At 42.0% G+C, this 23,080-nt stretch overlaps 1 protein-coding gene and 1 long non-coding RNA gene across 11 annotated transcripts in view; both read right to left on the reverse strand.

Moving 5' to 3' along the window:
* The window catches only part of LOC110343044, a 33,325-nt gene extending 20,210 nt beyond the window's left edge, over positions 1 to 13,115 (reverse strand). Inside the window, exons 1-2 of one of the 2 annotated variants that reach the window (XR_005879285.1) lie at positions 13,067 to 13,115; positions 12,192 to 12,288 (exon numbers count right to left, since the gene is read on the reverse strand). This is a non-coding gene — a long non-coding RNA (uncharacterized LOC110343044). The other variant, XR_005879284.1, reaches the window with a different exon arrangement.
* A 3,916-nt stretch (positions 13,116 to 17,031) lies between these two features.
* The window catches only part of Odf2l (outer dense fiber of sperm tails 2 like), a 36,929-nt gene continuing 30,880 nt past the window's right edge, over positions 17,032 to 23,080 (reverse strand). For 8 of the 9 annotated variants that reach the window (XM_040751653.1, XM_040751654.1, XM_040751652.1 and 5 more), the window contains 2 exons: positions 21,353 to 21,478; positions 17,032 to 17,699 (listed from right to left, as the gene is read on the reverse strand). In XM_040751653.1, the coding sequence (XP_040607587.1) occupies positions 17,571 to 17,699; positions 21,353 to 21,478 (255 nt within the window). In that variant the 3' untranslated portion in view covers positions 17,032 to 17,570. The remainder of the gene's footprint in view (positions 17,700 to 21,352; positions 21,479 to 23,080) is intronic. The other variant, XM_040751656.1, reaches the window with a different exon arrangement.

Consider the following 23,080-nt stretch of genomic DNA (forward strand, 5'->3'; position numbering starts at 1 on the left):
ATAGCAGGTCCTACTGACCTGGGGGCTATCATTCATCTTTGGGGGTCCTGGGAAAACTGGGGTGCTGGCCACATCCTGGAGTAGCTGGCTGTTTCACTTCACCGTCCAGACTCTGTGGAACCATCAGGTGCCACCTGGACCTGGCAAAATGCTGTCCTTGGTGGATTGGAGTGGACTCCCTAGGGCTTAAAGGACCTGATCCTTTCCCATCACCACAGCCACCTGGACATGGTTGGTGGCCTTGCGCCTGCAGCTCTATGGCCAACAGCAGTGGTCCTGCAACCATAGCTGGTTAGGAATGGTCAGTGCGTCTCCAGAAAGCACCCCAGTGTGAGCAAGGAGGTATAGACGTCGACACAGCTCCCACGAGTGAGGCAGAGAGGACCAAAGGTCTGCAATTCCTACTGTTCAGTAATTCGGAGAGGGTCAATTTTTGAGACAGGCACAGGCTGCTCAATGATTTGTCAAGCACAGGGAGGGGCCAAGGGCTCTGAGCCCGAGAGAGACACAGTTACCTGGTACCAGGACTTTGAGAAAAGCCAGGAGTCGAGAAGACTGTGCTGGAAAAAGGAAGCCTCACAGCTAGGGAGATGGTCAGAGGTGGGTATCCCCACCAGAGACCCAGTTGCCAGTACTGAACGGAAGGTGAAGCCACCAGTGAACGAGAAGGCAGATTTGCTGCAGGTGGAAAGAGCGAATCTGTTGAGGGTGGAGCGGGTGGTCGGGTCCCAGCATGAAGTGGTTACCTTTCCGGGAGCTCTGCCACTGAGCAAGCGTGCCTCACAGGCAGAGCTGATGTGAAAGGGTTATTGGGGTACGGGGAAAGTAGAAGTGAAAGCGTGAGGGGGTGTACCTCCTTCCACCCATCAGGATCACTGGCAGAATGTTGCAAAGCCCCCATAAAATACCAGGATGTGGAGTGCCGACTTTTGGTAGGCTTATTCCCCATGCGTGAGGCAGAACAAGATCCAACAGTTTTTATCAATCCAGGATCAAGCAAGAAAGGCACAAGCTGCCTCGGTGATCCATCAATCAAGGGACAGGGCCCGAAGGACCCAGACTAGCACAAGCCACCCAGTGGGCCGTCACACAAAGGGCGGGGGCCAAGGGCTCCCATGAGCCCTAAGAGAGCTGTGGTTGCCTGGCACCAGGACTTCAGGAGGCCCAAAGGTGAGAAACTGTACTCGAGAGATGAGATGAGGCCTCACTTCTGGGAGCAGCCAGAGGTGGGAAGGGAGGGGGTTCACCAATCATGCCAGTGTGGGATGGAGGGATCCAGAGATCTGCAGAAGCCAGGCTGTTGTATGTTGAACAGGTCCCAGGGTCCTGGCGTGCCTTAAACTGCCCGCAGGGAGGAGGAAATGCCAGGAGAGCCTTCCTGGTCAGGGAACCAATGTTGTAATTCACAAAAAGTGGCACAAGAGAGAAAGACCGCATATGACAAGTGCAGGGGTTCTCATCAGTGAAAGGGACTGTAAAAGGAGGAAAGGGGAGGAGGGAGACAGGAGGAGCAGGAGGAGCAGGAGGAGCAGGAGAGAGGAAAGAGAGGCAGAGAGGGGCAGAGATGAAAGTCTGAGAAGAAGCAGAAGTGGGCAGGGCACTTTGAAAGGGAACACAGTGAACGGGCACAGGTGATGCTCATAGTGACTGCAGCTGAGGGTTTATCCTGCCAGGATTCCAAGAGCAACCCAGTACAGATGTCTAAATACTAACACTAACAGTGTCTACTTCTGTTCCAAATTCAGATTCTATTCCAAATTAAGGAGAGAGCCTCAAACATCATAGGTGCTAATAACTATTTTTCAAAAGAATATTTTTGTTGTGGGATATTATTTTAAGATTGTTACATTGTTTACGCTGTGGAACATTTGTTTGATGATGCACAGATGTGTTGCATTCTTCTATGCTGCTTTTGTTTAATGCTGTGAAGCTGTGTTACTTTACCTGTCTAAAACCCCTGATTGGTCTAATAAAGAGCTGAATGGCCAATAGCTAGGCAGGAGAAAGGGTAGGTGGGGGGCTGGCAGGCAGAGAGAATAAATAGGAGAAAGCTGGGAGAGAAAAATTAGGGACAAGAGAAGGAGGAGGATTCCAAGGGCCAGCCACCAAGCTACACAGCAAGCCACTGAGTAGGAAGTAAAGAAAAATACAGAAATAGGGAAAGGTAAAAGCCCAGAGGCAAATTGTAGATGGGTCAATTTAAGAAAAGCTGGCTAAAAACAAGCCAGGTTAGGGCCAGGCACTCATAAGAAAGAATAAGACTCCGCGTGACTTGAGATCTGTGTGGCGGGGCCCCCAAAGAGTTGAGAGTTGAAAGAGGAAAAAAGAAGCCAACCAACTACACATACTATTCAGCGTCACGTGCTTTGTGCACCTGTAATTAGCATTTCCCTTGTATGAACATTCCCCAGCTTTGCATGCTGTGTATTTGTATTAAAGAAGAAAATGGAATTTTTCCCAATATTGAGCTACCTCTTCAGTTTGTACTTCCTGTTGTAATCAGTATATGAAATGCTATTTCCTTTTCACTAAGATGTTTCTCCAACCATACCCACGCCTCCTAATTTCCCCCCTCTCCTGTATAGTCTTACCTTTGAATAAATACTTCTTTTTTAAAAACTGTTTTTCTTTGATGGGCACAAGGTTGAGGGCTGTTGCTTTATCTTTGAGATGGGGGTCTCATGAACCCCAGGATGGCTTCCAACTTACTGTGTAGCTGAAGATGTCTTTGAACTTCCCAAGCCCCCTGCAACCACCTCTCAGGGGCTAGTATTTCAGGTGTTCCATTTTTCCTATTATTATTTCTTTGCTCAGAATTTTCTTTGCAAAAGTAATTAAAAAATAAAATGGGATCAGACAAATTTGCTAAATATATCCACTTTTGGACAAAGAAAAGCATGCTGTAAGAAACTACCTATGTTCTGTTAAAAGGGACAGCCCCAAACATCTAAATGCAACCCTAAAATACTCTCAAATGCCAACATAGCATTTTTGTACTAAAAACAAAACAAACCAAAAAAACTTCAATTTTTATTCCAAAACTGACTTTAAAATTGAAGCTGTTAAAAATACATGCTTAATTTAGTAGCTTTTAATTAACTGAGCTTTTTTTCATGGGTGGGGTTGCTAAGTGGCAAGTTGATTCTTGCCACAGAGGAGTATCCTGCCTCTGTAAAAGGCGTGCTTTTTACTAAGAATAGATGTGTGGGATACAGGATAATTAAAAAGCACTTGGCATAATTGAAGTTCTGGTGAGGAAGTAATTAAAGCCATGGCCTTGCATACTGGGTGTACACAACCTACCTTAAGACTTCAGTATTGGAATGTACAGCCTTAAAAGGATTTTATTAAGATGAAAATGACTTACAATGCCACTGATAAACCATACTTTCCATCTTTAAATAGACTGAGATCACTAAAATTACATATTATATGTATAGAAAGCCCTGTCACACCTACCAGAAATCTAGAAAATCACCCTTTAGAAGTCAAGTTTCTGCTCTTACTCAAAAGAAACAATGGGAAAAAATTTAAGCAATCACTTGCCATGTCATCACTCATCAATCTCTCTGTGGCAGGAGTTAGTAATTTCAACTGTGGGAGTGACTGAAGTTTCTCCTTACTTCTAAGAGTATATCTTTCCCCCTCGGCAGATTATTCAAAGAACTGGACTTTCTTTTAAGATTAAGGAAACACAAATGGCAGCTAATTAGTGACTGGGACCCAGATGAGAAGCAGCTGAGGTCTACTTTTCAAACAGCATTGTTTCCATTTATTTTCAAGTGGGAAAAATGTAACTTTCATAACCCTTCATAGCAAAACGAAGTCGGAAGCTTTGTGAGAGCTAAACATCTCTGAAGGAATGAAAAGCAGTGAAGACAGTAGGAGCTTCCTGTTTTGAAACTTGAAAAATCGCTACACATGGGACACAAATAAACATGTTTCAAAACAAGCCCAACCCCAAGATGTGATTAAATTCAAACAAGAAAACTTTGGAGTGTTATTTTGACTTGTGATATATAAATATACTGAAGTGAGTCTGTATCTACCCTCTGTTCTGTAGAAATTCACCAAATGAAGCCGTCTCAATGAAAACAAAGCATGTCATGGTGGGGTGCTGGTCACCCTGCAGATGGACGTCCATCTTACTTTCCCCGGGTAGTCCTTCTGTCAGAATAAATAACCAGTACATGGGGGACGGTTCCACACAGACAGACAAATGTAGGCAATAAATAAATGTAGACAAATAATAGCAAAAATCACCATTTTAGTACTCCTTCATTAAATAACGGATTGGGTGAGAATCAACAGTGACTGCTTAAATGTATTGGGTAAAAAGGCTGAGCTAACCTTTTTAATGAACCAGTCAGCCTGACATCACCCAAAACACATCCACTTTAACATTAATGGATGTGACAGCAGACATCACAGTGCCCCTAATGGGATACACCAGGGAATGAAAGCACAGCTCCTCTCAGGACGCATCTCTGCCAAGGGAAAAAAGTAAAGCCTGAATGCAATCAGGATTTGGCCCTAACTACTAGTTTACAGGAAATGGAGATGAGGAAACATATTAAATAATGTCATGAGAATAAAATGACCAAATTCAGACTGAGGGGAATTATATACGGTAAATGGATGAGTACAGATAACAAGGGCTCGTCAACCCAGGCAGCGTGGTGGCCCTCGTGTGAACAAACCCATCTGAAAGGACATTTGGAATGGATGTTGAAGATTGGCGCAGTATTAATGACATCACTGCAGTGAAGACAGCCAATTTATAAAAGGCACAGAAATCCTATTGAAGACTGGCAAAATGAATATGTCCAAGGTAAGAACCACATCATCCATAAATATTATGAACTTTGAGGAAGTGTGAGTTAGAAGTGAGGTCTATCTCCACACAAACATAAAAGGCAAAGGCAACTTTACCAATAAATATATGTATGCAGTTGGAATGAAACCAAGAAAATATACTTATCTGTAAGTATAGCAGAATATTGTTAGGAATCATTGAAATGAGTTTTTTTCTTTCTTCTTCTTTTCCTTTTTTTTTTTTGTCAGTTGTGTTCAGTTCTACCCTATGTCTCTAGCTTCCAGTTCCTAACCATCCAAAAAGTGTCAGGCATGAGCTCCCACTCGTGGTTTGGGCCTCAAAGAGGGAGCCACCCCTGACACTGTGTGGAGAGCCAGGACCCAGAGGTTGGGCCCGAGTCCTAGGATAGAACCAAATACAACTGAATGGGGGGGGGTGTCAATGTAATGATGCCTAAAGATATTTTGTTATACTCATAGATTGGTGACTACCCCAATTGTCACCAGAGAGCCTTCTTTTAGTAACTGATGGGAACAGATGCAGACACCGGTAGCAAAGCCTTGGGCAGAGCTCAGGAAAGCCCACTGAAGAGAGAGGCATGGAAGGCTGTATGAGCCAGGAGGGTCAAGGACGTCACAAGGGAACCTACAGAAACAACTAACCTGGGCTCATAGGAGCTCAGAGTCTAGACCAATAGCCAGGAAACCTGCATAGAAACAACCTATGCACTCTTTATGTGTGTAACAGTTGTATAGCTTAGTCTGCCTGTGGGACTCATAGCAGTAGGAACAGGGGATGTCCCTAAGGCTTTGGCTGGCTTTTGGGAACCTATTCTTCATATTGGGTTACCTTGCCCAACCTTAATACAGGGAGGAGGTTAGTCCTTTAGCAACTTAATATGCCAAGCTTTGTTAATATGTCATGCTTTGTTGATACCCGTAGGAGGCCTGCCCTTTTCTCAACAGAAACTGGAGTGGATTATGGGGGATGGGGTGGAAGGAAGGTGGGAGAAGGGAATGGGAGGAGAGGAGGGAAGGGAAACTGTGGTTGGGATGTAAAATAAATGAATAAGTTTAATAAAAATGGAAAGTATAGTACTAAACATTTAATAAACCTGGCTTCACACTTTTTCCTCAAATTGCCTTAAAAATCATTAAAAATGAGGCTGGAGAGACATCACAGTGGTTAAGAACACTTGCAGCTCTTGCAGAAGAGCCAAATTCAGTTTTAAGCCTCTACAGCTGTCTACAACTCCAGCTCCAGGGGACCAAAGGCCTCAGCAGGCACCTGTGCACATGCTCTACATATATCTCTGATTAAAAATAATAAAAATGAATCTTAAAAGTATCACTAAACATTACATTTTGCTCATTTTATAATACACTTAAATCTATGATAATTTATGAATATGAGTATTGTATGCCACTTAATTATTTGTCTTGGAAAACGTAACTCTCTCTAGGATTCCCAAAGCCCTATACTGATACACGTGGTGGTTATAGAATCACCTAGAGAATCACAGGTCCTTTCACCTTGGATGAGTGCGGAGTTGCCAATTCAGTTGTGGCATTGGGACTACCAATCAAAGCGGCCTTGTAAGGTTTTGCATGGGAACTCAGCCTTTACCATGTCCTATGGCCTTGCCTTTAAATAGCATCTGCTTGACTCAGGCTTGCTCCTAGAATACCCATGCAGCCCATCAATGAGGGCTCCCTTCAACACCAGCTCTGAAGACTTGCTATGGACCTTACAACCTCGACCATTCCAATTTCTCAATTTGAGGGTTTGTATGATTGTGTTGGCAGTTATAACACAATCCTACCAAGAATCAATACAATGAAAGGAAATTGCTTTCCCTATGAATTTACCTTACAAAAGATATCACATTACACCAAACAGACTTCTTATATATGAATATATGCTGTCAGCCTTACATATCACCCTTCAGCTAAGCATCCCAGTAATGCCCAAGGTTTGTGACTGGTTCAACAGAGGAGGGGGATTGTGGATGGTGTGCAAATGTGTGTCTACAAGTGTGTATATGGGCGCACTCACTCATGCATGCACATGGGGGGTCAGAGGTCTACATTGTGTGTCATCCTCTACTGTTGTCCACCTTACTTGTGAGACAGAGACTACTAGACCAGTGACCAGCAGGGCCCAGGCATCTGACTGTTCGTAGACTCTATGTCTTGGGTTATAGTGCTGGGTTTTCTGTGAGCGCTGGTGATCTGAACTCAGGTCTTCGACTTTGCATGGTAATCATTTTACCCAATGCACAATCTCTTTAGTCCAGGATCAACATTTATTTTCGATACAGATTGTGTGGAGAGAAAATAAAGTGGTCACCATTCCTCCCTTTGGCAGGTAGGCCGCATTTGTAGCTGGAAATAAGAGCTGAGTCAGCAACACTCCCACTTAGCCTTTACTTCCCCTGTTTTTCAGCCAAGCAGGACCATTTCACAGGTGTGGACACATCACAGAACAGATAGTTTTGTTGACACCTTCTCATCAGAGCTGTGCTCTTTAGAAATGCCCTTCCTTATCATTGGTTAAAAGCATAGGATAGTAGGAGTGCTTTTCCTGATGCTGGTTAGTTAATCCATGATAATTACACTTTCAGTTTTGAGTAGGGACAAAGAGATTTGCAGCCATCCAGACTTCATACAGATCTTTAGATTCACCAACAATCCTGGTTTCCTCAAAGCCCTCCCAGTTTTGACACTGAATCCATCCCAACAGATGCCTCACTCACAAGCCATCTTGGATAGGTGGCCACTCCAAGATAACAAGAAAGTCCAAATAAAGTATACAGATCCTTTTTAAAAGGCAATTAGTGAGCCATGGAAGCCAGGATGACTAAAGGAACTCATTTTAGAGGTAAGCTAAGGATTCTCAGCTGCGTTTTCCCAGAAAGGTCACAGGCTAAGAATTTCGGCTTGGCCAGGCATGGAGCCGCAGCTGGTGCTCAGCACCCTGGCAAAAGCATTGGAGATCTCATATGGCCAGAGTGACAAAGTTGGAGGCAGGGGAGTCAAACACATGGCTGGTTTATACTTCAACATATTTGTCTGAGGCTACACAGGGTAGGAGACTAAAGAGCCAAGCAGAAAACCACAGAAAAGAGAAGCATAATTTCATGCAGACTCACACAGTGATGAGAGACTAAGACATGTCTTGGGTAGAAGGCCCTCCAGCAAGCAGGAGGCAAGGGACAGGAGCTTTGGAGCCAGTAGCTTTTTGAGAGCACAGCTGCCAATTCTAGACATGACTACAAGCTGCGAATCCAGGCATGGTCCTGGGCACAAGCCCACTTCTGGAGGGTAAGAGACCCCAGAGAAGCCGGCAGAGGCTTTGGTGGATGGAGTGGAGTACAGGAAAAACTGAAGACATGTTAAGAGAAGCTTTTTCTTTGTGAGAATCCTTCCCGCCAGCCTGGTTCTAGATCCGCATCAGTCCCAAATAAACACACAGGAGGCTATATTAGTTATGAAGCTGTTGGCCTTGTTTGTTTCTTACTGGCTAGCTCTGACTTAAGTAATTACCCCATAATTGTTAATCTAAGTATGTCTCTTACCGGAGAAGTTTCCGGGCTTCCTACCCCATGGCATCACATCTAGACTCTCCTTGTGTTTCTCTTACCCAGAGTCCTTCTGGACTCCTAGTTCCTCCTATCTAGATTCCCTATTGGCCAGACAGTGCTTTATTGACACATGCACAGGACTTCCCCAACAAAGACGAACACAGCATGGTCTTGAAACATTGGTCTTTCTTGAACGTATATGGTGTGTGCCGACATGAAGACCGTCTGGAGAAACTGGCTAACGTCTTAGGCTGGGCAGCTGTAAAGAGCAGGGCAGCATTGCATGTGCTCTCTCAAAGCTAAAGAGAGGACAGCTCCTTAGGCACTCGGGCCAAATCCCAAAGAACACATAGGCACATGTGTGGTCCTTCCTCAACCTCTCCTCCTTTGCTCCCTTGTGTCTTTCTTTCACAGACAGACTGAATTAGGTTGCTCTCTAATATTCTTAATGGCTTCATTGTAACTTAGCTACCTTTTAAATGACCTCGATACAGTTACATCCTAATTCATAGTTGGGAATTAGGTCTTCAACATATAAAATGTAACACACAACTCAGTCCCACCACTGGATTAAGATTATCAGTGCCTCTTTACACGGTCTGTTTAATGTGGTGATATCTTGTTTGTAAATATAAAGCCTGCCCAAAGGTCAGAGGGTGGAGCTTGCCACTAGCTAACCACAGAGGTCTGGAGGTCTGTGCAGACAGACAGGAAGTGAGATGGCTGGGCAGAGAAAGGAATATAGGCTGGAGGAAACAGGAACTCACTTCTTTCTGCTGGAAGCTAGTGAGGTAAAGGTAGCTTTGGCTTGCACCTTCTTCTCTCTGTCCCTATATCTGACTCCAGGCTTTTATTATTAAGATCTATTAGAACTTGAGTAACAGTTCAGCACCAACTCTCCCCACAAATGGGAGATTTCCCTGCTGAAAATATGCCCTGTTTTAAAAATTCAAGATAACATCTGAAGCTTTTATGGCTTTTTAAAAACAAAAGGAAAAGAGAAATTTAAAACATTTGACAATCTACAAGTGGAATCCAACAGAAGAGGGAACATAAATGAATGGATCAAACAGAAGAATACAAACAATTAGTAATATAGTAGATATAAACTGAACTATATTTGTTTAAATTATATTAAGTATAATGAGGCTAATTATTTTAATCAGAAGGTAATGATCATTAAACTGAAAAAGCAGGCAAAGAAATAAAAAAATCCCCAACTAACAAAAATAGCAAGTTTGAGGATAGCCTATGTTGCATGGGATCCTGTCTCAAAAAAATAAATAAATAAAAGAGTCCAAGTTTATAGTCTTCTCTGAGACTCCAGGCAACTTATAGCTATAAACCTTTATAAAATAAAAATTAAGTACACATTTTCAACATGCAATAACACAAAATAGCTGTTCTCATCTGCAAAGAGAAAAATAGGTAAATAACAATGTAAGATTGGACAGAAAACCAAAATGGAATATGAAAATATTAATTCCTATAGCTCCATAATTCCTACAAGTTGCTCTCTGATATCCACATACAAAACAAAATAATATTTAAGAGTATTTGTGTGTATGTGCATTTAAAAACAAAGAGAAAAAACACAACTGTGGACAGAAGTTTCTGTCCTGCCTGGTCTCACAACCGTTTAGTCCTAAATAAACACACAGAGACTTATATTAATTATAAACTGTTTGACCGATGGCTCAGGCTTCTTATTGACTAGCTTTCCCTTAATTATTAACTAATTTCTGTTAATCTATGTATCTCCACGTGGTCTTGGCTTACTGGTGATGCTTTCTTTGTAGTTACATGGTTATCCCTGACTCTGCTTATTACCTCTCTCTATTCCTGTTTGGATTTTCCACCTGGCTAAATCCTGCCTGTCCACTGGCCAAAACAGCTTCATTCATTAACCAGTAAGAAAAATATATATTCACAGCATATAGAAGGACATCACCCATCACACAGTCACAGAACCAAGTCCAGAGATGACTCAGACATTACATTATCAAACATGAACTTAGAAATAACTATGATTAATGTTAAGGGAACTAGTGCAAATGTATATAGCATGCTCTTTTTGTCAGGCAGGAAAAAAAGGATGTGTCTTTAAGTGTCTTCTACACTATTAAGTATTAACTTTGGTGTTTAAATATAGGTTAGCTCATTTGAAATTAAAGTCCTTATTTCTTGGGGCCTATTACTTGTCACGTGAATAATTTCAGAAAGACTGAATTACATTCTGCAAATAATACAGATTCAAAGTAATAAGGCTGCTGTACTGTTAGCCTAGAAACACAAACTTAGGAGTCCATATGGTAATTAACTATACTCTCCCATAGAAATGGAACAAATTGTAAAATAGATAAATGAGAAGTGCTATGTGGGTTACACTAAGTGGGTATCGAGGAAGTTTTGTTGGAGTGGGGCTATAGTCAGTGTTGAGTGTTTCACACACAAGAGGTGCTGCCTTTCCCAGCACAAAAAAGAAAGCCATTATTTTGTTACTATTTTTATTAAAGGCAGTTTTTTCCTCTAAGGATCATTTTCATTTGCTTATTAATTTGGGTTTAGGTTCCCTTTCTCTTAGGTTTTAAAAGCGATATTTACATTTAGTTATAGAAAGATTATTTTTTAAAAGTTGTAAAAAAAATGGTTCCCAGTATATAGTTACAACATTTCTAGCTAAACAGTTACACAATAAATTTGGTCAGTGAGAGACTACATATGTGACTGTGACCCCCTAAGTTTATTTCACATACTGATGGACATAGTTGCCTTAGTTTTGTGTAATTCTACCTAATTTAGGCAAAAAAAATCAAGCTGCTCAATGGTATATTCTTTTCACTAAGCAATATGATAGGAAACCACAGACTTAATCTCTATGTTTTTAAAAGTAATTGTCAATAGCAACTTCATCTATAATAACAATATTTCTCCCACTGTTAACCCCTACCCAAATAATGCCAAAGTATAAATCAAGCAAGAGAAATAGTTCTATTATTATTGAAAATAGATCTTAAATTTTGAAGATTTAAGCAAAATTTTAAGAGGCACAACTAGTTATAGTAAATAAACCTAAAATATTAAGTAATCTTTAGCCAGGTGGTGGTGGCGCACTCCTTTAATCCCAGGACTCGGGAGGCAGAGGCAGGTGGATCTCTGTGAGTTTGAGGCTGGGCTGGACCTCCAAAACAATACAGAGAAACCCTGTCTCGTAAAAACCAAGAAAAAAAAAGTAATCTTTTGAGAGCCAAGCACCTTCTTCAATTCAGTAATCTTCAAAGGGTATCATGTAACACACAGGATTTTGTTTTACTTACTTATTTTATGTATATGAATGTTTTGTTTGATGTGTGGGTGCTTGGTGCCCCAGAGGCCAGAAGAGGTCATCAGATTGGCTAGAACTGTAATTACAGGTGGTTGTTATCCACCTATGGGTGCTGGGAATAGAACCCCAGTCCTCTGCAAGAGCATCCAGTGATCTTAACCACTGAGCCATCTCTCCAGCTCCCTCAGGATTTTCAGTCATAAAAAAAGAAGAAGAAAGAGGAAGGAAATGAAAGGAAGGAGGCAAGGGAGGGAGGGAAAGAGGGGGCAGGAAGAGGAAGGGAGCTATATAGCAATATAAGCAATATCTTTTGAATTGAAACATTCCATAGTAGAGGAAGACCATTAAGCTTCCGGAAGTAAACAGATCACAAGTGTCAGAAAGTCACTCAAATTTGCAAGTCACAAGGCCCCTGCCTCCTCAAGATTGTGTAATCAGTAAATAGGCGGGGGAGAGAAAAGACTCACCTGTCCCACTGAAGCACCTTGGGGTTCCTGCTTCTGAGACATCGCTCCCCGGAGGAGGCTTTTGGTTAATGCAGCTGCCTTTAAGTCACCCATACTCCTGAAAAGAAATCCCAATAAAACATCAAGGTCATCTTCACTAGGATTATTTCTTTGGTCTGTTATTGTTCCCCTATCTGGCCCAAGCAGGAGGAGAAAGGAAGAGGGAGGCGCAGCAGGGGTGATGAGGTAGCATTTCTCAAGCTATGGATTCAAAACACTTTCGGGATTCCAACATTCCCCCATGACCCGTGGAATGTACATCTTATTAGAATCAAGGTCTTGTGCATTCTGACTCTCTGCCTCTTCTAAACGGAAATGCTCACCCTTTCCAAGAGATGTTCAGCTCTTGGTGATGTGCGGCCAGGACTTGATAACCCTGCATGGGGGCGATGGGGTTCACAGAAGAAGTCCTGAGCCCAGCAGGCTACCACTTACCAGTCACAGAAGCTTAAACACCACAGCCCCTGCCAGAGGTCAGAGCTTTCCTTGTGGCAGCCAGGAACCAAAGATATGGCACAGCAGGTGACAGTGGAGCTCTGGCTGGAACCCAGGGAAACAAGTGTTTTGCCTGACACTTTCCCCAGTTGTGCATCAACACCATGAGCGTGTGTTGTGGGAGAGCGACCTCTCGGGGGTTAGTGGGCTTTTTCCTTCTCTCAGGTTAGATAGCTCTTTCCTGATTGGCTGCATTTACACTTCATTTGTATACCTACCAGAGACAATCACAGCTCACTGGGCTCTACACAACAGAGTTTGTCTGCTTAGGGTTACTACTGCTTCAATGAAACACCTTGACCAAAGCGACTCATGAAGGTGAGGGGGTTATTTCAGCTTACACTTCCAGGTAACAGTCCATCACCGAGGGAAGTCAGGACAGGAACTCAAGCAGGGGAGGAACCTGGAGGCAGGAGCCGATGCAGAGGCCACAGAGGGGTGCTGCTTACTGGCTTGCTTCTTGTGGCATGCTCAGTCTGCTTTCTGATAGAACACGTGACCACCAGTCCAGGGATGGCCGCCACCCACAACCAATCACTAATTAAGGAAATGCCCTATACTGGTGGGGAATGTTCTTCTCTATATACGTTTGTCTTATTGGTTGATGAATAAAGCACCATTGACCAATAGGGAAGCAAGATAGGTGGGACTAGGAGAGTGGAGGATTCTGGGAAATGTAGGCACAGTCAGTCACCATGTAGGACACGAGAGGAGTAACAGGCCTGGAATCTTTCTCCAAACATCTGTCAACTTACAGGCAAACAAAAACATTTTGTGTTTACTATGAACAGGAAGTGTGGGGATCTTTTTTAAATTAAAAACGGATACACCACAGGGCAGCAGATAGATCTGAGGCTTTGGGTAGTGCACACCTTCCATGACTGATCATGCTTTCAGTTCTCCTCCAAAGAACGCGGACTTTACTTGTTGTGTGCCTCGACAGACATGTTGGCCCCAGAGAAGCTCCGAGGGGCCTCTCTAGTGACGTCTTTCCGGTCTTGGTAGTTGAGAAAGGATGGCTGATTGTAACCAAAAGAGTCTGTGGGCCGAATGGTTCCTGGCTGAGACTCGGCAGATGGCGGCCAGGCTCTGTGTGCCACGAGAACCGAGCTCCCCGTACCTTTCACCGCCCTGCCTGCACTGCTCACAGATGCACACAGCAGGCTGTTGGCAGGTGTGGGGAAACCACAGCCTTAAGCAGGCGAGGAAACCTGAAACTCACTTGTGGGGCCTGGGTGGCAGGAAGACCAGCAGACCAAAATACGAGAAGCCTACTTAAGTAGAACCAATGGAAGAGACAAAAAAGGCCCCGGTGAAAATGAAAATATAATGGGATTACGTAACTCAAGAGAGTATTTTAGAAACTAAGAAACACATACGTTTTAGATTAGAAATCCAACATTCCCACTGAGAAGGGGAATTGCTGTCTTCCAAAACTTTATTAGTGGTCAAAAACTCAGATGGAACCTTGCAAGATGCCTAGGGACAGACCCTGTGTTGATAAAAGGCCAAGTCGTGTAGAAATCACATCCAGAGGACCAAAATTAAGAGAGGAAAACAGGAAGAAGTGATAATAACTGAGAAGCATAAGAAAACTTGTATAATAAAATCTCAAGGCCCTGGATATTGATAACAAAGACAGTCCCCGAATGTGCTACAACAGCAGGGAGACAGTTTGCTGGGACAGTGGGAAGATGGGATACAGATACTGCCCAGAGACACTGGGCACTGACTCTGGGGTCTCAATGCTTCACAGGGAAACAAGAAGCACAAAGACCATGAAATCCCCAGAATCTGGCAAATTTCCATTCTTAGACTGTATCTAGATACTCATCATAAAGTACCAACTGCAGGGATGATGTGAGACAACTCTTTCACATTCTAGCAGAAACAGATACTTAAAGGCAATAGACAGAAGTTACTCTGATGAAGATGCATAGTTAAGGACACCAACAGAAACCACTCGTAAATAAGTGTATCCTTGTTAGAAGTCACTGATTGTATTTTAAAATGTACATGAAGAAGGGACAGCCAGAGGAGACTACATGTGGAGAGGCATGCCTTCCGAATGTCAGCTGTGTGAAGAGGGTGTTTCTTGACATCTAAGTTCTCAGTTTCCTGGAAAGTGAGAGTCACTCATGGGTCACATTTAGGATTGGACTGCAGCAAGTACTTAGTAGCTAAGAGCCATGCCCGTTCTCTGCTGTGGTTACGGGACAAAGGTTGGGTGCAGAACTTGAATTCTCCAGCAGCAGACTTGAGCTCCAATGTCAACTTTAGAACTTGAGTTTCACACTGCAGCAATGGCAGTTAATTCCTTTATGCTTCTGTTTTGTTCTTACCTAAAACTAACACAGCAGCTATCCCCTTCTATATCCATCACCCGAGTACCTAGTATATAGCAAGGCATTGTGTAGGACCCGAGACACCAACAAGAAAGGCACACATGTCTGCTTTTGGCCTGCAGAGAATGGCTGGTAGCAAGTGCTCAGGAGCCCTTGGGAGTACTTCCTTTGGCCCCAGGAGAACCAACAAAGAACTCAGATGAAAGTCAAAGTAAAAGGACAATTGTGTGAGAGAGAAAAAATCAGTTTCTGGCATTCTATATTGTGTTACTTTACGCAAAACAGAAGCTGTTGAGGTGGGAAATGACTGTGACTCCAGGAATTGGGAGGCTAAGGCAGGAGAGCCACAAGTTCTAGGCCAGCCTGGGCTCCATAGAGAAACCCTGTTGGCCTCTATGAATGACTCTACTACTAACATAATTTATTTATTATTTTACATTGCTTATAGTACTGAGGATTGAACCCAGAACTTATATATTAGGTAAGTGACCTACTGCTGAGCTGTATGTCCAAACTTTTCTTTGTTTTCATTCTTTAAGACAGGGTCTTACTAAGTTGGGCTCCAACTCACTCTGTAATCTGTACAGGTCTTGAACTTTCAATCCTCCTGGTTCAGCCTCCAAAGTAGTTAGAATATTAATAAAGCCTGAGCCACTATGCCAATCTGGGTGATCCTTGAAGAGTAAGTTTTAACAACACTTTCAGTCACTCTCCAAGAGGAGTCATAATCACTAGATCCCCGGGATCCATATCCACCCTTTCCAAGGACTCCATTGTGGACCACGGTGGGTGAGATGACAGCAGCAGGTTCTTGACCTCCCTTTGGCTGCATGCTAATAATAATAAAGACCTATCCCATTGGGACTGGGCCCCACAACTCTGCATTCTGATTGGTTGTTTTCTGTTGTGCTCTCCATCTGTTGCAAAGAGAAGTTTCCTTGATGATGGGTGCATACTACACTTATCTGTGGGTGTAAGAACAAATGTCTATAGATGGTTGCTAGGAATACTGGTTGAGTAAATTAGTAGTTGCAGATTCTCCATGACTTCACTAGCACTGAATAGTTAGGGAAGTTTCTGGATACATCTACAGAACACTCAGGCACCTCAGGCTCAGAGAACATTGTGGAAGAGGGGGCAGAAAGACTCAGAGAGACAGGGGATCAAGAATTTGCTGTGAGATTGTGTCTTTTAGTAATATCAGAAGCTAAATCCATAAAGTCTCCCCAAAGATGAGCTGAAAAAATGACACCAATAGCCATTCCAAAGTGGACCAAGAAGAGCCCATGAGGCCTCAACCCTATACAGAGAGCTGTAGGCAATCAAGGAAAGCTGGGAGGAGTAAAGGCAGTCCTCCCCAGGGAACAGCATGTCAACTGGTTGTCCTGTGCCAAATGTCAGCCCTGGAAACATACATAACAAGTAACGTTAAACACACTTAACAGCTTATATTTAGGAACACACATACAGTAACAATCTGTAGGGGAAAAGGTCAGAAATTTGAAGGAGAGTAGGGAGGTTTTAAAGGGAAGTAAAATAAGAGGTCTTATCCCAAAGCCTCCTAGTGTTAAGAATGAGTAATTGCAACCATCCCATGTGATTTAGCCATGTGAAGGACAGCGAAAACTACAAGGCTTTAGGGTATCTGTAGTAGCAATAATATCAGACAATCCCTAACAAAAAATGAGAGGTATTCTAGCTTCATAGGACAGCTTTAGGGTACTTGTAGTAGCAATATCAGACAATCCCTAACACAAAATGGCTTCATAGGACGGCCTGAATGGCTATAAAAGAAAAAAATCAAAGGCTGACATGTTTTCCTCTGTTACCATCAGCTAGACACCCAATAGCTATGATTTAATAGTTTATGTTTAAAATCTCATAGACATGATGATGGAAACTCAGCATATACTTGAAAGCAATACTAAGTACAATGAGACATTTGCAATCTTTAGAACATGTTTATCATTATTAGAATTAAATTGCTTACTATTTTATTTATATAGCATTACAATTACAATATAAAAGAAGAAAATACATAATTTAAAACCATCGCCGGACGGTGGTGGCGCACACCTTTAATCCCAGCACTTGGGAGGCAGAGGCAGGCAGATCTCTGTGAGTTCGAGGCCAGGCTGGACCGACAGCCTCCAAAACAATACAGAGAAACCCTGTCTCGAAAAACCAAAAAAAAAAAAAAAAACCATGTATTTGGTTCATAATTGGCCTATATTTATTACAAATTTACTTCAATGGTTCATAAGAATAATTCTTATTTTTGCATATATAGAGAAAAATACTTTAAAATTAATATTTTTTTAAAAAGAGAAACCAGAGTTCAATGCAAATTATCTAGTAAAAAGGAACACTAACAGCTACCATTTCTTAAAGTTTCAATCAGAAAATAAATTATGTCTCAAATACCTTCACATACAAACTCTAACACTGGTAAGCTAAAACTCATAAAGTATAACAGTCAGCAATCAATAAATTTGACAATTTATCTAAACATTGTTACATAGGAAAGCTGAAGAAACTGCAAGTAGTTCTTAATGCTCTCATTTTGGTTCTCCGACTTCTCAAGACTGTGCTGTATTTCTTTCAGACAAATATCCTGGTGCTGGGCTTTCTACATGAAGAGAGAAACAGACAGTCAATATGGCACTCATATGCAAGATGAAGACCTATAAACATATATGCGATAACCTATAAACAAGATGAAGACCTATAAACGTATATGCGATAACCTATAAACAAGATGAAGACCTATAAACATATATGCGATAACCTATAAACAAGATGAAGACCTATAAACATATATGCGATAACCTATAAACAAGATGAAGACCTATAAACATATATGCGACAACCTATAAACAAGATGAAGACCTATAAACATATGTGATAACCTATAAACAAGATGAAGACCTATAAACGTATATGCGATAACCTATAAACAAGATGAAGACCTATAAACATATATGCGATAACCTATAAACAAGATGAAGACCTATAAACATATGCGATAACCTATAAACAAGATGAAGACCTATAAACATATATGCGATAACCTATAAATAAGATGAAGACCTATAAACATATATGTGATAACCTATAAACAAGATGGAGACCTACAAACATATATGTAATAACCTATAAATAAGATGGAGACCTACATATATGCAATAACCAAATATGCTGGTTTCTCCAAAAGAATGTTTAAATATCGTCTTCCCTAAAACAATATCCTTAGAGATTAAAGTATAAATGGTTGATTATTCTACTTGGATAGTTTATGGTAATACATTTATTTAGCCCTAAATTATTACAGATTTAATGTGGTTAAGATGATTTTATTTAGAGCAGTCATTACTAGTTCCTATTATGTTCAACATGCCGACTTTTCATATTCTTTTTTTTGCCATTTCTCTGCCAAAAAATAATGTTTTATCCCATAAGACCTTCACTGCTTTAAATTTATTTTATAAATTTTATTATAAAAACCTTGCATATAAAAAATAGCAAGCACCAAAATTAACCAGATGCAAAGTACACACAATCCAATAGTCTGCTGTACCTTTAAACATCATCAGAAAGGAAGCTGTTTTAAAAACTGAAAAAAATCCTAGTTCTGATAAGGTGAACATTTTCTCCTAAACTCTTTCAAAAACTTAGTCCAGCACTTGAGGAAGAAGTTGTAAACTCACACACCTTTCGAACTTCAGTTGTGGCAGTTTTTTTTTTTTTTTTTTGCTACAAGCTCTTTTTTTAAAATTTTTTTATTATTTATTTTTAAGTTTAAATTTAGATTAGAAACAAGGTTGCTTCACAAGTCAGTTCCAGGTCCCTCTCCCTTTCCCTCCCCTCCTCCTGTGCCCTCCCCCCAACCCCCCAATATCCCCTCATTTCCCCAGGGAGGGTGAGGCCCTCCATGGTGGTGTCCATAGTCTGTCATTTCATCCAGGGCAGGGCCTAGACCCTCCCCAAGAGTACAGGGTGAGAGTGCATCTCACATTGTTGGATGGGAGTCCAAAGTCCATTTGTATACCTGGGATAAATACTGATCTACTGCCCAAGGCTCAATAGATTACCTAGGCCACCTCACTGACACCCCCACTCAGGGGGTCTTGATCAGTCCCATGCTGGATTCCCAGGCATCAGCCTGGGATTCAAGAGTTAACCCTTGTCAGGTCAGCTGTTTCTGGGGTTAAACCAGCCCAGTCTTAATCCCTTTGGTCATCAGTCCTCCCTCTCTGTTACTGGCTTTCTTGAGTTTAGCTCAGTGCTTAGCCATGGGAGTCGGCCTCTTCTTCCATCAGCCACTGAATGAAGGTTCTGTTTCCCAGACTCTCTGGCCATGGGATTGTAGGCTGGCACTCCCCAGATCCATGTCTAAAGTCCTAAAATCCATATATGGGAGAGTACATGCCATGTTTCTCTTTTTGTGACTGGGTTACCTCACTCAGGATGGTTTCTTCTAGTGCCATCCATTTGCCTGCAAATCTCAGGATTCCATTTTTTTTTCTGCTAAATAGTACTCCATTGTGTAAATGTACCACATTTTCTCTATCCACTCTTCGGTTGAGGGACATCTAGGTTGCTTCCAAGCTCTGGCTGTTACAAATAATGCTTGTGGCAGGCAGGTTTCTAGCTGGGCTGCTTACTGAAATGCTTTAGGTAAGATGGGCTCTGGCTAAAGCAGAAACAGAGAGCACCCCTTTGTGTTTCTCACAGCGGGGGTCCCTACACCCAGCACCTGAGACTGAGCAGTGCCCAGGAGAAGCAGGTAGCTTGTGGCAAAGTCACCGAGTGGCTGGAGCTGGTCTTCACTTTGGAGAAAGCAGTAGCCAAGCAATCACACACTGCAGGGCAGAATGTAAGTGCCAGTGAACTTGGGGACCTGGAGTAAAGTCCGAAGACACTTTGGCTTCAGTAGGGTTGCCATGGTTGTGGAACTCTGAGGTCATCCACCCCGCCTCCCAACCAAAGTACTTGGACCAAAACCATGAGAAGGCCCGCAGGGCAGGCAGTGTACTGTGGAGGACACCGGAGACAGTCAGCCATGGCCAGACTCTGAGAACTTACAACTGGGTCTAGCTAATGTGTGTGCCTGTGAATACTAATCACCTACTGGACTGTCTGTGCCCTAGAAGGCACGGGACACATTAACTCATTTCTATCTATTTCTAAACTTAGGCTCGGAATTCTAGATTGCTTACTAGCTCAACAATTAGGAGATTTAACATCAGATCTTAACCTATTTATTTTAGTAGCTTTGGCAAAGTCCTAGACACAGCACAGAGAAACCCCATCTCATCTCAGTTTAATTTTTTGAGGGGCTTCAATTGCACAAGGAACATGACACATATTTTATAATATCAGTTCGTTTGTTTGTTTTTAAGTTTAGAAACCCAACAAACAGCTGTATTAAATTAAAAATGATGAATGCTTTATTCTGATTAAATTTTCACTAAATGTCTGAAGGCAATAAGACTAAATAGTGTATGTCAAAATAATTTAACTTTGTGAACCCTTTAGGTTTACATCTTTTTAGGAGATGAAAAAAAGAGTTTTCACAGAGTGTCCAACTCCTGCAAAAAATAAAGTACCAACATTTTCTATGTAATTATCAAGTAGACAGTTATTAAGTAATTTAAGCACGACCAATGCCAGCTGCAAGACTATCTTATGCCAACAGACTATTTCATGAATATTCAGGGAAAATATGAGACTAATTAAACAGAGCCAATTTGGTATTCTCATTTCACGGCTGCATGGATCAAAGCATCTGGCTCTGATGCAGATTGGATAATGGTGAATATTAAAGTCATATCTTCCTAAGATATATTCATTAGCCAAGACAGATATAAAATCTAGCTCATAGCTTTAAATTGCATGTATCTTTAAGTGATGAAAATTCAAATAAATAAAATGTAAATGAAAATTGCGTAGCTTCTACTTGGTGCCTTCACTGAGCGACTGCTCCACAAAGATATTGTGCAGGGAACGGCCTGGAGAGACTTCAGTGTGACTGAAGCTGCCACAAACACGGTGGTGAGTCCTTTGGCACGATCAAGACAGCACATTTTTGCATTTTTATTATCTGTCATTTCCAACAGCAGCAGTAACACAAATGCCTTGCCTTACCTCCTTAAAGCTGTGCTTTAAGAAAATGAAATCTCATGGGACACATGTCAAATGCTCACTTTGATAATATAAGCCATGCTAACACTTAACATATCAAATGCTCACTTTGATAATACAAGCCATGCTAATACTTACACTGTTCATTTTGCCAACAAGTTGGTTTTGCTCTTCATTTTTCTTTCTAAGCTCAGTTTCCAGATCTAATATTTTAATTTGCAAAGCCCTCTCTCTAGATGACATTTTCTCTACTTCTTCAGAAACCTGTAATTTTCATTAAAAGAATAAAATAACTAAATGTGCTTTCCTTAAAATATATGTTGAAGCCCTGATATACTCATAGTACACTACTTTTTTCCCACATAGATATTAATTGGGTATTAGAGAATTCCACTAGAAAATATTCAATGCATTTTATCTTGAGTTGGGGATTTAGCTCAGTGGTAGATGATTTCCTAGCATTGCAAGGTCCTGGGTTCAACACCAGCACTGCAAAGGGGAAAATGAAGAGTTTAATTTGAAGAAGCACATACAACATATATGTGTACATGCATCACAAGCATCTGGGAAATTAACTTCAGATAGAGGGGTGTGTGTGATCTGGGTAGAGAGCTCCCCGACAGTTTTCAGGCACACTAAGCCTAATTGCTACTTTTCGTCATATTTATTTATATTCATTGTGGTATCTGGGGGAACACAGCTAGGTCCGGCTGCACACCGATTCTGTGTCCGGATAGCCAATGGAGGGGCAATGTACACACAGCACCGAGACAGACACATGAGGCTGGGGCTTCATCCTTCACTTTCAATGCAGCCTGAACGTGAGTTTTTCTGTTTCTCTTGGTTGCTTATGTTAACACAAAGTCTAGCTTAGCTATGTTCATCAGAGATTCAGGTAAAAGGAGGCCCATTTGTAAGACTGTTGGTTTGGGGTCACAAGTGTGAGAGCAGAGGTCAGGGCTAGTCCAGAACAAAGAGCTAAGCCAAGGCAGTAAGCGCTCAGAGGACATGGTTAGGACACGGTTATAAGAAACTGTGGACCCATTCACAGACCTCATCACAAACGCAATGGCAAAGGACAGCGGTGAGCTCTGAAGCCAGGAAGGGAGGAGAAGGCTCAGGGAAACACCTGTGCCCTCAATGAGGACAAGGGGGACAGATAAGGCCAGGATGGCCCTGTCAAGTGAGAAATGAGAGGCGTCACCATGTTCCCCCAGTGTAGGAGAGAAGAAAGGGCAGGCAATCTCTGGGGACTCTGGCCACTTTGGGAAGAGTCTGAGAGCATCCGGCATTTTCAAGTCTTCTGCTGAACTCAAGGTAAAGCCCTCCTTTCTTCCCAGAGGCTGGTGGGGCTGAGAAATCTGCAGAGCATTGTATAACTGGCACCGCCCTTGGTTATTTAGCTTTTATTCTATGATGTGTCCCTGAAGATGAACTTAAATTAGTTTTTCTGAGCTTAAGAAAATTCAAAATACTGGAAGATACAGAGTTTGGCCTTGACAGAACTGATGCTAAGGACTTTGAGGAATACAGTAAATAAAACAGAGTTAGGAGAAGGATTCAAAGTCTAGTTTTAGACATAGCTTTAGACATGTCATGTTTAGCAAGTCAGTGTTTAGTGGAGAAGCCAAGTAAAGTAGACTTCAGTGGGGTCAGGCATGAGAGTCCCCAGGCTAGAGATGGTCACTTTTAAGGCTCACACATCCTACAAGGGTAACCACAGGTCCCATTTTGTTGATTAGAGAGGCAGCCTGTCCTTGGTTAGGGCATCAGAGCCAGGATCCAATTCCAGTTACTGGGACTTCAAAGCTCACCCTATGGTCTTTCAACGTGAGATTTCAAGTTGGTTTTTGTTTGTTTGTTTTA

Source organism: Mesocricetus auratus, unplaced genomic scaffold (genome assembly GCF_017639785.1).
Source record: "Mesocricetus auratus isolate SY011 unplaced genomic scaffold, BCM_Maur_2.0 Super-Scaffold_100009, whole genome shotgun sequence".
Lineage (NCBI taxonomy): Eukaryota > Metazoa > Chordata > Mammalia > Rodentia > Cricetidae > Mesocricetus > Mesocricetus auratus.